The 16,844-nt window shown below is 41.0% G+C and overlaps 1 protein-coding gene across 1 annotated transcript in view; it reads left to right on the top strand.

Moving 5' to 3' along the window:
• The first annotated feature begins 9,953 nt into the window (after nucleotides 1-9,953).
• The window catches only part of RECK (reversion inducing cysteine rich protein with kazal motifs), an 83,094-nt gene continuing 76,203 nt past the window's right edge, over nucleotides 9,954-16,844 (top strand). Inside the window, exons 1-2 of the mRNA XM_006143781.2 lie at nucleotides 9,954-10,044; nucleotides 12,756-12,847. Coding sequence (XP_006143843.1) covers nucleotides 9,954-10,044; nucleotides 12,756-12,847 — 183 coding nt within the window. The remainder of the gene's footprint in view (nucleotides 10,045-12,755; nucleotides 12,848-16,844) is intronic.

Below are 16,844 nucleotides of genomic sequence, written 5' to 3'. Positions count from 1 at the left end.
GCCGCTTTAGCGCTCCAAGATGGCGCGGGGCAGGGGGCGGGGGTGCGCGCGACCCCCAGACCCGGCTCTTGTCCGGTCACCTTGGGTCTCCAGGTCTCAGTGGTCCAGAGGGTGCTGCGGAGGCGGGACAAGTGAGGACCCCTCTCCAGCCTCCCTCTCCGCCCTGAAGACCTGGACTGGGAGCGGTGACTCGGGTTCGAGGCCTTGCCCTGGTCTGTCATCTTCCAGCGTGGGCCCCCTGCTTGGCTCAGACCGCTTCTCCCGTTTCCAGTCCCTGCCAGAAAAGGGTGAAAGGCCTTCGCTCAGGATCGTCGCGAGGGTCGGTGCAATTTCAGATGTGCACCCGCCCTGGCTGGTTATTACTGCTTGTTACTTGGCGCTCACTTAGTTCAAGAAAGGCCGACCTCCGTGGTGGGAGCGTCGGTGGGCCCCACAGCCTGCCTGCCGAGCCGGGCTGCGCCCTGGCGGGAGACGTAAAAATCAGCAAACCCACTCTTTGTGGACTGGCAGGCTTGAGGCGTTTTCTTCTTGCTCTAGAGGAGTTAAACCAAGGATGGGTACGAAATTGTCCAGTGCTTATTGATTGTCACCCACATGCTGGGCTTTTGGAATTAACACCAACTCTCTTGACTTCCAGGAGCTCTCAGACTAGAAGGGGGGATGCAGAGAGGCTGGAAGTAGCTCAAATTCAAGGCAGAAGTGTCCAGAGGAGATGAAGGACTGTGGGTGCACAGCGGGGGAGAGATGACATTCACCTAGGAGGGGAGAATGGAGTGATTCCTTGTTAGCAGTTCACACGTGCAGAGGTGGTGGAGAAATGCATTGCTCATAGGGAGAGACATCTAGAAAAAGCAAAGTCAATCCCAACAAGCCATGTTCAACTGAAGATTAAAGAAGAAAGATATTTTTAAAAGGGAGAGAATCGTGCCAAGAGCTCAGGTAAAGTAGGTAATCGGAATTGGGTTCCAGATTTACCTGTAAATTTGCCCAGAAACAAAAAAAGAAAGAGAGAAAATGCAGCATATTGGTAGCTAAATGAACTTATCTGTTCATTTTTCTCGCTGTTAAATTAAAGCAGATTGAATATATAACACTTAGGACGTTGTGTTCCATTTAATACCATTAGTTCATTCTCATCCCACAACCAGTCAGTTCTGTGAAAGACAGTAGAATAGGGTGGTTAAGAACACTTGAGGCTTAATCTTTTTGTGCTTTAATTTCTACTTTTATTGGTGACCTCATAGGTTTTATTGAGAATTGATTGAAGTAATACATGTACAGTATTTAGCATAGTAAGCACTGAAATGTTAGCTATTAAATATGTTTGGGAAACACTGCATATCATGCTCCATCTTATAAATTCACAAAACACATTAGCTTCTCAAGAATCTGCAAGGATTCTTCTTGTAAAAGAAACATGTCCTTGCTGAGGTAGGTGGGTGATGACTGCTAATGGTTATTGGATTTCTTTTTGAGTAACAAAAACTGTTCTAATGTTAGATAGTGGTAATGGTGGTACAAATCCGTGAATATACTTAAAGCCAATGAGTTGTACACTTTAAAAGGGTGGATTTCGTTATATGTGAATGATATCGCAATAAAAATTATTTCTGAAAGAAACTTATTTGCTCATAAACCTTTTTTCTTCATAAAGCTAAAGCACACTTTGGATGGTGCTGGATTAGTTGATTTCTAATGGCTCTGAAAGTCCATGAGAACATATAGTTTATATTGTTTGAGAAAAAGGAAAATTCCAAGTTTGGCCTAAAAGTGAGACTTGTCCCTTGTACTAAATTCTAGGAAACATATATTGTCTGGTTCTTTACAGAAGAACATTGAGTAATACAATAGACAAAGGCTTCCACTGTGGGTTTGTAGAAAGTGCAGAAAATGTTCTTCAATCCTAAACAGAAATTATTGAGAACACAATATTAAATTGTACTTGAGTGAAGGCCTGGCTTATATTCCTTCTCAGACAGTCTTCTTTCTCCTCTTCTTACCCTCATCCAAGGTCGGGCACAACTGTCTTCTCTGGAAGAAGGCTTTGCGGGTCACTGACCCCCTCAGCTCTGAAGCTTTGTAATTCATTTTTGCTCCGACTGTTCCTGTTTGGGGAAAGAAAGTGAGGGAGTAACTTGCTCAGTGTTTAGTCTCTCTGAGGATGTTGTTGGACTCTATGCTGCAGTCTTAGGCTCTGCGTGCGATGGCACCTGATAGTTGCTCTGTTTCTATTTAAGATGTTTTGTAATAGTACAAAAGAGAGAAAGATATAAAATTACGGGCTGGGTTTTAGCAAGTTGACATTTAAGGAATTATGTAATAGCCTAAAATCCAGAAAAAGACTTTTAAGCTAGAAAAAGCAAACGCCTATCTGGAGGAAAGTAATAAGAAGCAGATTCTTTTCCCAAAGAAGTATCTTGGCCCACAACATATAAAGAGCTAGGATTGGTGATAGACCAGCTATGACAGTTCATTCTGGCATGCTGCTAGAAGGTCCTTCCTTTCATCCATAGAGTTAAGTACTCTTCCATTAATCATACTTTTCACTGTTTGCCACTTATAAAAGAAAGTGGGAAGAGATCAAGGAGTTGGTCATTATATACCATGAATGTGTGTTTGCCAGGGCAGACAGCAGATGGTATGGCATGGTGGTTAAGGTGCTGAATTCCCACATAGCTGACTGGGTAGAGTCCCGGACATTGTGGCTTGAAAATCATGCTGGATGCTTGTGCATGTGTACCCAAAATCTCAAGAGGTGAATGGAGGAGAAGGGATTGCTGCATGGCCTCCCCCAACCGGAGGGGAAGGTATTGCAGTGTGGCCACGCCCCCGGGAATGACTTCTCACTTTCTCTCTCCCTCTCTCTCCAGCAAGTGTACACACTCTACAGCAAAGACCTTAAAAAATTTAAAAAAAAAAAAGTGTGCTTTTTAAGAGCAAAACAGTATAGTGTTTATCAAAAAATTAACTGAGTGCTTACTATATACTAGCCACTGTTTTAAGTGCAGAATTGCTGTCTCAAAGAACTTAGAATCTAGGGGAAGGGGAGGTATACAATAAGTAGATAAAGTGGTTTCTGAATATGTTAATTATGCCATGAAGGTAACATAAAGAAGAGAGTGAGTTTGTGCAGTCTCCTTAAATGGTAAAGTTAGAGCTGTGATCTGAAGGCTGAGAAGGTCTCACCCTATGAAAGACAGGAGTGAGGTACAGAACATGCAGAGGCCTTAAGCTGTAAGGAACAGAAAGTCCGTATGTTTGGAACACAGTGAGCAAGAGTAGGCAAGACTAGATGATACTGAGCCTTGTAAGAAGCCATGTAAGGGTTACAGATTTTATTCTGCGTGCAGATAGAAACCCGTAGGTTTACATTAGGGTGTGATTTCTTTTTCTTTTCTTTTCTTTTTTTTTTTTTTTTGAGGAGATTTTTGCTATAGGGCATGTGTGCTCACCAGAAAGACAGAGAAAGCAGGGAGACAAAGTGAGAAATCACCCTCGATGGGAGATGGCCATGCCACAGTCCCCTTCACTCCATTCTCCTCTTGAGATTTTGGGCATGCATGCACATACGCCCAGTGTGCATTTCAAGCCACTGGACCTGGGACTCAAGCCATGGTCAGCCATGTGGGAGTCCACTGCCTTAACCACTACACCACCTACCCTTATTTCATTTTTTAATTGCTAGAGGGCATGAATACTCATGAGCCAGAGAGACAAAAGGAGAAAAGCATCCTCACCAATGGGGCATGGTCATGCAATAATCCTTTCTCCATTTCTCCATCCTGTCAAGATTTTGGACATGCACACACAAAACCTGACGTGTTTTTCAAGCCACTGGGACTAGGACTTGAACTGTGTGGTTGGCCCATGTGAAATATGGCACCCTTAGTCTCAAAGCCATGGGTCAGCCCTGATTTACATTTTATTGATTCTTTTTATTTTTTTCCTGAGAGAGAGATTTTTGCTATAGGGCATGCATGTTCACCAGAGAGACAGAGAAAGACAGACAGAAAGTGAGAAATCCCACTGGAGGGATGACCACACCACAATCCCTTCTCCTCCATTCTCCTCTCAGGATTTTGGGCGTGTGTGCTCATGTACCTAGTGTGAGTTTTAAGCCTCCAGGTCTGGGACTTGAACCATGGTCAACTATGTGAGAGTCCAGCAACATAACCATTATGCCATCTGCTGGTACCTTTTTTGTTGTTTCTTTCTTTCTTTTTCTTTTTCTTTTCTTTTTTTTTTTTTTTAACTGATTTGTATTTTAGACCACTCTTGTTGCTAAATTAAGAAAAAATATTATCATGGATAAATACTGTTGTGGGATAAGAGTAAAAACAGGGTGACTAGAAGGCCAGTGCAGTACCTCAAGCAGAAATTAATGGTGACTCAGAATAGAGTGGTGGTGGAGAGAGAAGAGGGTTTCAAAATACGTTGCTGAGGGACCAGCAGTTGGCGTAAAGACTGTCGCTGGACTCCCATGTAGTCGACAGCAGTTCAAGTCCTGGACCCGGTGGCTTAAACTCACATCCGGCATGTGGGCATGCATGCCCAAGATCCCGAGAGGAGAATGGAGAAGGGATTGCAGCATGGCCATCCCCCTGGGGGGTGATTTCTCGCTTTCTGTCTCTCTGTCTCTGTCTTTCTGGCGAGTGCACATGCCCTATAACAAAAAACCTCTCCAAAAAAAGAAAAATAGATATGTTGTTGATGGATTGGATGTGGAAAATGAGAGGAGGAGGAATTAAGGATTACTCATAGTTTTTGTTTGTTTTGATCTTGAGCAGTTCAGTAGTTGATGGACCAGCAGGTGGCATGGTGGTTAAGGCACCTGGACTCCCATATGACCGGCTGTAGGCCAAGCACCAGAGCTGGTGGCTTGAAAATCACACCAACCACGCATGCATGTGGGCCAAAAATTCCAAGAGGAAAATGGAGGAGAAGGGATTGTGATGTGACCATCCCCTTTTGTGGTGATGGTAGTAGGGGGATGATTTCTCACTTTCCCCTTCTCTCTCTTTCTCTGGCAAATGCATGTGCTCTATGGAGAAAAAAAAATAGATACCATTTACTGAGATAGGAAAGATGGAGAGGAACAGGTTGGATGAGGGTTAGCAGATGAGGCAGGGAGAGAATGGAAAAAAGCTCCATTTTTGTGTTTCTTAAGATGGATTAGAGATCATTGCCTAGGTCTATTGCTTATTAAGCTGAATGTCATATCTGTCAGTAATCCATTTAGCAAATATTTTTAAGCTGTTCATAGTGACAGACACTGATAGGCATGGGGTATGAAATGGTAGAGCAAAAACAGACATAGGCTTTGCCTTCATGGGACATACAGTTCAGTGGAACATTCAAACATTGAATACTGTCAAAAAATGGGTAATATCTATGTTGCTAATATTATGTAGCTATATTAGTATATATCCTAAATCTGAAGACTATATTTGAGGAAAAATCATGAGATTTCATCAAGTTTATAGCACTCAATATTATGGATGCTTGAAAAATACGTAGTTAACGTGAGCAAGACTGCAAGAAATGTGTGGTGTGACGGGGTACATTTGGACCTGGTGTATGCCACTAGGAGCTGTACTTTGAGCCTTTGATTATAGATGGGAGCCCTGCAGCACAGAGTGGGGAAGGGAATTGCCCAAAAGTACTGACTTCCAGAGCCATTTGCTTTAGTTGTCTCATAATGATAAATTTCTTTTGACCCCAGGGAACAAAAACTAAGCTAGCTCGGGATTAGGGGACTCGTTATAGAGCATCTAACTGGAAATGACAGGGAGATCCAGGGATAGGCAGTTCAGTGTATCTCTACCTCAGGGACCGCTGTGGGAACTGGGGCATTGCCAGGAGCCAAGACTGCTCTTATTGTAGAAATAGTATCTCTCATGGCTGTTCTCGTGTTTTTCTCTCTCCAGCAATCAGCTTCCTTTATTTTTTTTTTTAAGAATTATTTTATTTAACTTTTGTTTATTTATTTATTTAAATTTGACCAAAGAGAGACAGAGCAAAAAAGGAGAAAGCAAGAGGGAAAGTGAGAAAGCAAGCAAGCCACCAAGTCTGGGACCTGAACTGCAGTCAGCCGTGTGGAAGTCCAGCGCCCTTAACCTCCATGCCACCTGCTGGACTCCCAGCTTCCTTTTTTTAATGTATGGTTTCCTTACCCCCAGGAAAACTTCATCTTCCCCAGCCTCAGCTCTTCTTGACCTTTTAGCTATAGAACCCATCACCATCTGGCTGCTCACCTCTTTCCTGATTATGTGATTGGGTCCAATTTATCTTTTGTTCTGTGCTAAAAAAAATCATAATGATGTTTGCTAAAGTATGTATGTGTTGCTATATGAAATGTAGAACTGAAGTAATACAGTGAGAGAAAGAAAACTTTGTACTTCTTTCATATTCAAAAGGCATGCATGGGACCAGCAGACGGCATAATGGTTATATCATTGGACTCCCACATGGTTGACCGGATTGGAGTCCTGGACCCAGAGGCTTGAAACTCACGCCAGGCACATGTATGTGTGTGCCCAAAATCCCAAGAGGAAAATGGAGGAGGAGAATGCAGTGTGACCACCCCCCTGGGGGAGGTGATTTCTTGTTTTCTGTCTCTCTCTGTCTCTCTGGCTCTCAGCCCACATGCCCTATAGCAAAAAAAATCTCTTAAAAAAAAAAAAGGTATGCATAACTAGGATGTTGTTATTATTGTGTTTGGGTTTTTTTGTTTTGTTTTGTTTTGTTTTTAGCTTTTTGCCATAGGGCATATGTACTTGTCAGAGAGAGAGAGAGAGATCACCCTCTGGGGGGATGACACCACAATCCTTTTCCTCTTCTCCTGTCAGGATTTTGAGCATGCACACAACATGCACGGCATGATTTTTAAACCACCATGCACTGATAGTTCCTCTCCCTGGAATTCATTTCTCTCAGACAGTTGTGCAACTCTCCCATGGTTGGCCATGTGCGAGTCCAGCACCTTAACCATCATGCCACCTGCTGGCCCCAGAATATTGTCACTTATTAATTAATGAATAAACTTTTTTTGAGCCGAACACTGTCCTAAGTATACCTAGAAGCTTATAGTAAATCTGGGGCTACCAAAAGAATCTACATGAAATGGTTAGAGAGTAGTTAATTGTTGAAGTTTCCAGTTCTGGGCAAGTCAGGTGGCAGAGTAGTTATGGATCCCACATGGCCAGCTGGATCCTACATGGTGACTGTTTTCTAGGCACATGTGTGTGCTTAAAATCCCAACAGGAGAATGGAGGAGAAGGGAGTGCAGCATGGCCATCTTCCCTGGAGTGATTTCTCACTTTTTCTGTCTTGCTCAGCAAGCACACACACCCTGTAGCAAACTACTGAAAAAGGAAAGAAAAAAAAAATCCAGTTCTGACTGGACTGAAAGGGTTTTTAATAACCGGAAGATCAGCATGGCCTAGAGTTGTTGGAAAAGCAAGTCTCTCCAAGAGTCGAGATGGGATGAAAGCTTTGAAAGCTGTTTGGGATTTAAGGCAGCAGGAAGGGAACACCAGTCATTTCAGGCAGTGTTGTGCTTCAGTTAATTGTAGGTTTTTCTTGTTGAAAGTAATAGGGAAGGGGAACATAGAGAAAGAATTGCAAAGTTTAAAGTTGGACGAGCAGGAAGCCATTGTAGTCTCTTGATTAGAAGAGTGACATCATTAAGGGTCTGTTTGAAAAGTAATCTGTCGTTCATACCGTGCAATATATGCCAAGCAGTGATGGATATCTATAACTTGCAAATGATTCAGAAAAAAATGTATTCATCTGTGCATACGTACAAACAATGTGACAAGATGTTAGCGACCTTGAATCAAGGTGGCAGGTATATGGGTAATAATTTTTATTTAGTTCATTAGTTTGATAGTCCTTTTTCCCCTCACTCTCCTCTTAGGATTTTGAGCAGGCATACACACATGACTGGTGTGTTTTTAAGCCACTGAGCCTGGGACTCTAACCACTCAGTTGGCCATATGGGATCCAGCTGCCTTCATGCCACCTGGTTGGTCCCTGGGTAATCGTTTTACTATTTGACTTTTCCTTGCATAACGATATGTTTTATGTGTCTGCACGCACAATACATGTATATTTTTAAGGAGAGAAATGGGACGTTAGCACAAATTGCAGTTGTCATTTAAACTTTCTAACATGCTTGTCATCTTTCAAGTTGTTTTGAAAATAAAAATTTGATTTAGATTTTTAAATGAATTTTTTTTGTTGTTTAGATCACCTTTTTCAAGCATCAACTCAGATTCAGTTTTTCCCCTCAATAGCATGGGAGATGTATATGTATTCTGTTCTAGTTATTCTTTAGGAAGATATTCGTTAGAGGGAATCTTTGTTTTTTTGAAAATAAAAACAGAAATGACTTCTCATTAATCCAAGTGAATTACAGCTTTTGAGAGGCTTCTGTGGCAAAATTGCTTTTAACTTCAAAAATCCTATAATTCTATGGATCTTATTTTTAGATGAGGGTGTGTATTTGTTTTTAAATGCTAGTTGGCCCTGGATGCGGCGTTTTTCTGCATGTGGCTGGAGCATGTGCTTCCTGCTTACTTGCCTATCTTTAATGCACATGTGGCCAGAGCAGCAGCCAAGCCTCGCTGTTTCTAATTATTCAGTAATTCTGCTTGCCAATGAGGGGGCTTCAAAATTCACAAAAGAAGCATGTTATGAAGAGACTGTCCATGGAGTTCAAAAAAAAAAATTAGCACCAGAATAAACTCATGTTTTAATTTCATTTTCCACCAACTTCTCAAAATCCCCCTGGTATTTCTAGGCTACACTAATAGCTTCTTAAACCAAAAAAATAAATAAATAAATAAAATGGCCTATAGTAATTAATTTTTGGGTTTTGTTTTTATAAGCACAGACTCTTGGAATAAGAATAGAAGATATGACATATCCTAACATCTTTAACGAGGTTAACACCCATGCTTTTTGTCTCCATCATGTCATATCAAGTTTTATTTTGAACTGTTTTTCCTTTATCTATTTAACACTGTTTTGCGAGAATAAACAGTCTTGAATTATTGTTGAAGAATATATTAGAATCAAATTATAGAACCAAACATTTCTAGAATTCATTGTCTTGTAGAAAACGTTAGGCCTTGAGTTTGTTTATACTGTAATAGTTGAATGACCCAATTAACCTATTTTAATTGCTCTCAAAAAGATAAAAGACCATTAATTGCTACATTAATTGCATTTGAATTCTTCCCCTCCTCCCACATCCTTAATGAAGTCGTGTGAATTGTGTCTATTAGTAGATCTTTATTTCTTGAAAAATAGTGTTAAGGATTCTAATAAGTTTTTGTTTCATAGGAAGAAAAATGTGTATAAATACAATAATGGCTAAGGTTAAGACAGTGGTGTGCAGAATGTGATGGCGCTGAAGTCCCCGCCTGCTCTTAAAGGAGGATGTGTACTTTACAGAGGAATGCTTGGTTGGGAGGGGAAGGGGGGGTCAGTACCAGAAGACTTCAGGCTGCCGTCTTTCATCCTATTTTGTTAGAAATATCAGGAGAGGTTTTTGGAGAGACTAGAAGGGAAATAAGCCAAAATGTCAACAGAGATTGTAGCGGACAGAGAGGGTATTGATTATTTTTCTTATTTCTCAAATGTTTGTGGGTAATTTTAATGGGAAAAAAAAGACAAACTTAAAAAATTTTTATTTTAGGGATAACTCCACTATAAACTTTACCTCATTTTTACACAGGGGAAAAATAGGCTTTTATATTTTTAGCATAACCTTCGGTTATTAGAATCTTAGTTATAACACATTGTATGTTTTGTTCTAAATAAATCTTTGCTCCAAGAAACTGTTTTTCAAAAATCCCTAAGCCTAAATCAGACTTCTGCCTGCCTGTTTACTTTTTGCTAAGCCTATGTTTATTGGGACCATATGTTCTCCTGAGTTATCTTTGCTCATGATCAACTGGACTTTCTGCCCTCATACGACCTTTGTGTCAGAGGACAGTAGAAGTGCCAACTTCTTGAGCACTTCAAAAGAGCAAATCAGTATCACATGGGAGAGCTTTTATTCCTCTGTTGCCCTCCTATTTTAATGAGGCTGGGGATACAGCAGAGCCTCAGGAGATGATTGTGGCTTGGTGTGGCATTGTAGGGAGGTGTCGTGAGAAACCCTCATGAGTGCTGCGGTCCTCTCCAATCAGAGGTCTTCGGCTGTAGCCTTATAGTCAACACTCTTATTTCTTGTGAAATTGGTATATTTTCTTCAGAATTTTGCAAGCGAAGTGTTTTAAATTTCTAGAGACTTTTTTTTCATAAAAATAGTATTAGAAAGGCAGCCCCACAATAGCCTTTTGTGAAATTAACTGTAATAATATAATAGACCCTGTCATTGTTTTATGGAGAAATGATTTCTGGTTTTAAACTTAGAGGCGATTAATAATGCATGTTAACATATTAGGGTTCACAAGATCTTGCAGTAAATACAACTATTAACTTTTTTTTTTTGGAGAGGTTTTTGCTATAGGGTGTGTGCGCTCACCAGACAGACAGAGAGAGACAGAGAGACAGAAAGCGAGAAATCACCCCCCAGGGGGGATGGCCACACCACAATCCCTTCTCCCCCATTCTCCTCTCGGGATCTTGGGCACACACGCACACACGCCCAGCGTGAGTTTAAGCCACCGGGTCCGGGACTCGAACCGCTGTCAACTATGTGGGAGTCCAGCGACAGCCATTACACTAATTGCTGGTCCCTTAACTAACTTTTTTAATCCTTTATTTCTCAATTTATTTGATCATGAACTATTTCTCTTGAGTCATAGATACTAAGAACTGATATAACAATGTTCCTTTGGACACAAGTTTGAGAAACACATCTGTAGTAGCCTCCTTTCTCTGTTCTCTAAAGTGGCTGTTTCAGACCTCTGCAGCTTCAGTTCAAGCCCCCAGTCCTGTCTCAACCCTATTTATTTTCAGACCTAATCTCTATTTCACTAAGAAAATAGGTGTTGTCTCTTTTCCTCTTAATTTATTAGTGTCCTTAAACCTTCTCTACTGGGGCCGGCAGGTGGTGTGGTAGCTAAGGGTGTCTGACTCCCACATGCTGACCGCGGTTCAAGTCCCAGACCTGGTGGCTTGCTTTCTCACTTTCCTCTCTCTCTCACTTACTGTCTCTCTCATGCACTCTGTCCCTCTCTGGTCAAATTAAAAAATAATTGAAAAATAATAAATAAATAATAAATAAAGTTAAATAAAAATAATTCTTTAAAAAATCCTTTCTACTTATCTAGATTTTCGTCCTACCACCAGACTGTAACCTAGATGAAGTCAGAGGACATAAATTTTGTTCAGTATTGTATCCCTATCCCTAAACACAGAGCTTCTTCTTGAATCTGTATCCCCTCCCAGGAACTACCTCATTTTTCTATATTCTGTCCCCGCCCCTCCATCTGAGTATACCACAATCCACTTCAGCCACAGACCACGCAGAGTCACCATAAACTCCACAAATTAAAGGAAATGGTCCCAGAAAGACTGTCCCACATTCTAAATACCAGTCTTACTTCAGATGACTCCCAGGTCACCTACACTTTTGACCAGCTAGTTATAAATATGGGATTTTCTTGATCTCCAGTTTGATAATTTACTAGAACAATTCACAGAACTCAGGGAAGCATTATACTTAAATATACCATTTCATTATAAAGCATTCAAATTAGAAGGACCACCCCCCAAAAAAAGAAAGAAAGTAAGAAAGAAAAAGAAGGCGACGACCAGTGAGGTCTGGGAGGGAATGCAGAGCTGTGTCCTCTCCTCATGGAGTCAGGGTGCATCATCTCCCCAGCCCACTGGTGTGTTCACAAACCCCGAAAGCTCCACTGAGCCTTTCATGGCCAGGGTCTTACTGGAGTGTCATGACATAGGCATTACTCTCCTCTTACTCAAGAAGTTCTAAAGAATTGGAGTCTACCTCCCAGGAATCAGCAGCAAAGGCCAGTCAAATTCTTTATTATATGATACTCCTCAAAAGAATTGCTGTGTATTTTTCTCTTGAATTTTTTCTTGAGCTCATTCCAGTCTGGCTTTTGCCCTATTCCTATTTCACATCGATGACACTTATTTAAAGTTATCAATATCTTTCACATCGCTAAATACTGTGATCTACTTGAAATCCTTATTACCTGATAGCAGTATCTACCACAGTTAAGTTCTCCTTGAAACGTTTTATTTATTTGGCTTCTTGGGTGCCATTCTTTCTCTTAGTTCTGTTCCCATGCAATGGTCAGTCTCCTCCATCTCTTAAGGGTGGAATACAGCTCAGTCCTCAAATCTCTTCCTTCTCAGATGCTGTTGTCACAAGACAAAATATAGTAAATTCAGTTATAGATGTAATTGACTTTTATTATGAACTCATGAATCTGGACAGCTTACATTCTGTAACACAGAATGAGAGCTCCCTCTCTAGACAATAACGGAACAGTAGGAATGTATTTCATAGTCATTAAGGATTGAACAAGATAATGCATAAAACAAACCTCGCAAAATTCTGGAACATAGAAAGCACTCAATAAATTGTAGCTATTGTTATTGTATGACAGTCTGCCCAATTGGACTGCAAGCTTCTCCAGGGCAGGGACCAACCTTAAACCTAGCACTGTTCTTGACTTGTAGTAGCTGCACAGCAAAGGTTTGTTGAGTTAAAATGGATCATAACAATATATTGATTAAGTGGTTTGTGTAACCATATGAATTAACAGTGGGACCTCAGCTGTTTATTTTCTTCTCCCTAGGTGCATTGTGTTGTAATCATTCAAAGGATAACCAAATGTGCCGTGACGTATGTGAACAGGTAAGCTGGTAAAATAATTGTAGAGGTTATTAGGTGTGTAACTTCATTAAGTGTAATTGTTTTGGAGATATGTGTTAGCAGCTTAATCAAATGATCAGAGTAAACATCACAACAGTGGGACAGATTGACATGTGTCTGCTGACATGATCCACTAAAAAGGAATGCAATATTTTATAAAGGATTCGTACCAAACATTGGTAACGTGAATCATGAGGAAACAATTGGGCAAACCACAGTGAGGGATGGTTTTCCAGACAACAGCATGCATATACTGGACCAGCAGATGGCGTAATGGTTACATCGCTGGACCCCCACGTAGTCAACCGCTGTCTCAGTCCCAGACTCGGTGGCTTAAACTCACACCAAGTACATATACATGCGTGCCCAAGATCCTGAGAGCAGAATGGAGGAGAAGGGACTGCAACATGGCCATCCTGCCCCAGGGGATGATTTCTCGCTTTCTGTCTCTCTGGCGAGCACATGCGCCTTATACCAAAAATCTCTCTTCAGAAAAAAAAAAGTATCCTTGTTATACAAGCAAAAAAAAAAGACTAAGTCTAAATTTGATAAAAACCAAAATAGGTTTAAAAATGGTTCCATATTAAAGGAGACTAAAACTTGACAATTAAATGTAGTAAGTGACCTTGGAGTAGATCCTAGAAGGAAAAAAAATTGTTATAAAGAACATTATTGGAATGAATGGATAAAATCTGAATGTGAATTAGATTAACTGATAGTGTCATATCAATACTATGATCCTGAGGCCAGCAGGTAGTGTAGTGGTTAAGGTGCTGAACTCCCACATATTCAGCCACAGTTCAAGTCCTAGCCTTGGTGGCTTCAAACTCACATTGGGCACATGTGTGTGCATGCCCAAAATCTCGAGTGGAGAATGGAAGAGAAGAGATTGAGGCATGGCTGTTTCCACTGGGAGTGGTGTGTGTGTGTGTGTGTGTGTGTGTGTGTGTCTGTGCGCACGTGCATGTGTGTGTTATTTCTTGCTTTCTGTCTCTCTTTGTCTCTCTAGCAAGCATACAGGCCCTATAGCAAAAATCTCAAAAAAACAAAAAATACTGTGATTCTGAATTTGGTCATTGTATTGTGGTTAAATATGATGGTGTTCTTGTTTTTAGGAGATACATGCTAGGATTTAAAAATGAATGATCATAATCTCTACAATGAATTCTAAAATGGTTTATCAAAATAATATATATATATATACACACATAAAGATGGTTACTGCGAATGTTGCAACATGTTAACAATAGATTAATAATGATGAAGAGTCCATAAATATTCACTGTGCTACTCTTTTTTTTTTTGGAGAGGTTTTTGCTATAGGGTGCGTGCGCTCACCAGAGAGACAGAGAGAGACAGAAAGCAAGAAATCACCCCCCCAGGCGGGATGGCCATACCACAATCCCTTCTCCTCCATTCTCTCGGGATCTTGGGCACGCATGCACACACGCCTGGCATGAGTTTAAGCCACCGGGTCCGGGACTCAAACCATGGTCAACTACATGGGAGTCCAGCGACATAGCCATTATGCTAACTGCTGGTCCCCACTGTGCTACTCTTAAAACTTTTCTGTAGGTTTGAATTTTTCCAATTGAGCCTTTTAATTCAAGGCTTAAACAATACCTGTTCGTAAGGTTTTACCTGTCTTTCATCATCTTGGTTGTATAGTTCCAACTCTTGAGAAATAATTGGTTTCCTTTGGCTTTTGGAAAGGTTTTCAGGTAATCACCTGGGTTTTTTCACTTCCTAAAACAGAGAGAACTACTTAACTTGGACTATCACTTCTCTCAAGCAATACTGTGGACTTAGAAAGATTTTGCAAGGTATTCTGAGACTATAAGACATGAAAATGATTCAGTTTATCTAAATAGCTCTTCTCAGATTATAAGACATGAAAATGAGTCACTTTATCTAAATAGCTACTAGAAAATCCAGTGACCTGTTAAACCACTATTCAGGTTAAGTTTTCTACCAATTTTATGCCAAAACAATAGGTTTTTTGTTGTTGTTTTAAAGCAAAAAAAAAAACAAGACCCTTGACATGGTCTCCATTAAGAAGCTTTGTTTTTGTATTTTAATTCATTTATTTACATCCATTCACTGTACATCAATACAGTATACAAAATGAGATTTTTTCCATCCAGAATACACTGTATACTGGCTCAATCAAGGATATTACCATGTTATCATCAACAAATACTTTTCCATTTCTTGTTTCTTATAAATTTTGCTCTCCCCTTGATTTCCTACCTCTCAGTCTCTGCCATTTCCTACCCGCCTCCAACACTGTTGCTGGTATCTACAGTTGTTTTTCAAAGAAAAAAAAAAAGAAGGCATGGAAAAAAACTGTAAATTACATTAAGAAGCTTTTAAAGTAGCACTGCTACTTTTGGAAACACTGCTTTCCCAACTTTTCACCTTGGTTTCTTCTTTCTTTTTCCACTAGTGTTTCATAAAGTGAATTACTTTGTTTTGTTTGTTTTGTTTTGTTTTGACATAGGGCATGTGCACTCACCAGAGAGAGATAGAAAGAGGGAAAATGAGAAACCACTCCCTGAGGAGATGGCCACACAATCCCTTTCTTCTATTCTCCTCTTGGGATTTTGGGCATGCGTGCACATGCACCCAGCATGCTTTTCAAGCCACTGGGTCCAGGACTCCCATTTGTGGTCAGCCATGTGGGAGTCCAGCCTCCTTAGTCCACCAAGGCAAATGATTTTTAAGCAGTATCTTATAATATGGCAAGGTCCAGTTTCTTTTTCTTTTTTTGGAGAGGTTTTCGCTATAGGGCACGTGCACTCGCAAGACAGAGAGACAGAAAGCGAGAAATCACTCCCCAGGGGGGATGGTCACACCGCAGTCCTTTCTCCTCCATTCTCCTCTCAGGATCTTGGGCACACACGCACACGCGCCCGGTGTGAGTTCTAAGCCACTGGGTCCGGGACGCAAACCGTGGTCGACTATGTGGGAATCCAAGCGACAAAGACATTACGCTAACTGCTGGTTCCCAAGGTCCAGTTTCTTGAAATAGGGAGTTAAGTTAGAGGCCAGCCGTGGTGGCACAGTGATAACCCAGCATTCTGTGATGCTGAGACCATGTGAGAGGGTCCCTGGTATGTGCATATTGTAAGTAAGAGTGATTCTAGCTGGCTACAGCTGGTGTCATGGCCATGGTATGAGGACTTTGTTAGGAGTGCCTCTCTCTCTGCCTCTCTGTCTTTCACCCACTCTCATGGAAGAAATAAAAATCAACTTTAGGGAGAAAATATCTGGGATGTGAGAAATTGTGAGACCAGCAGGTGGAGTAGTGGTTACAGCACTGGATTCCCACATGGCTGACCACAGTTTGAGTCCTGAACCCAGTGGCTTGAAAATCACACTGAGTGTCCGTGTGCGTGTGAAATTTGGAGATTTGGAAGAGAAGGGATTGAGTGTCCGTGTGCGTGTGTGCTCTAAATCCCAGATTTGAAATTTGGAGATTTGGAAGAGAAGGGATTGTGGCATGGCCATCCCTCCTGGGGGTGATTTCTCACTTTCCTTCTCACTGTCTCTGTTTTTCTCTGGCAAGTGCATGTGCCCTATGGCAAAGACATTTTAAAAAGGGACCAGATATGTAATGGTTATGTCACTAGACTCCCACATAGTAGACCATGGTTTGAACTCCGGACCCAGTGACTTGAAACTACACTGGGCACATGTGCGTGCCTGGCCAAGATCCTGGGAGTAGAATGGAGAAGGGATTATAGTGTGGCTACCCTTCCCAGGGGGTAATTTCTCACTTTCTGTTTCTCTATCTCTCCAGCTAGCTCACATGCCCTAGAGCAAAAATCTTTTTAAAAAAAAAACTTAAAAAAAGAAATTCTGTAATTCAGCAAATGAACTGAATACTATTATTGTCATCCTAATAGAGAATATTCTTTCCTAAGTTCTCAACTAATTGAAAAAAAAGCAGATAGGTTCCAAAATACTACTTTTATTT

Source organism: Tupaia chinensis, unplaced genomic scaffold, assembly GCF_000334495.1.
Source record: "Tupaia chinensis unplaced genomic scaffold, TupChi_1.0 Scaffold000104_1, whole genome shotgun sequence".
NCBI classification, from domain to species: Eukaryota; Metazoa; Chordata; class Mammalia; order Scandentia; family Tupaiidae; genus Tupaia; species Tupaia belangeri.
Note: the sequence above shows the minus strand (reverse complement) of the source record. Positions and strands in the feature narration are given on the sequence as shown.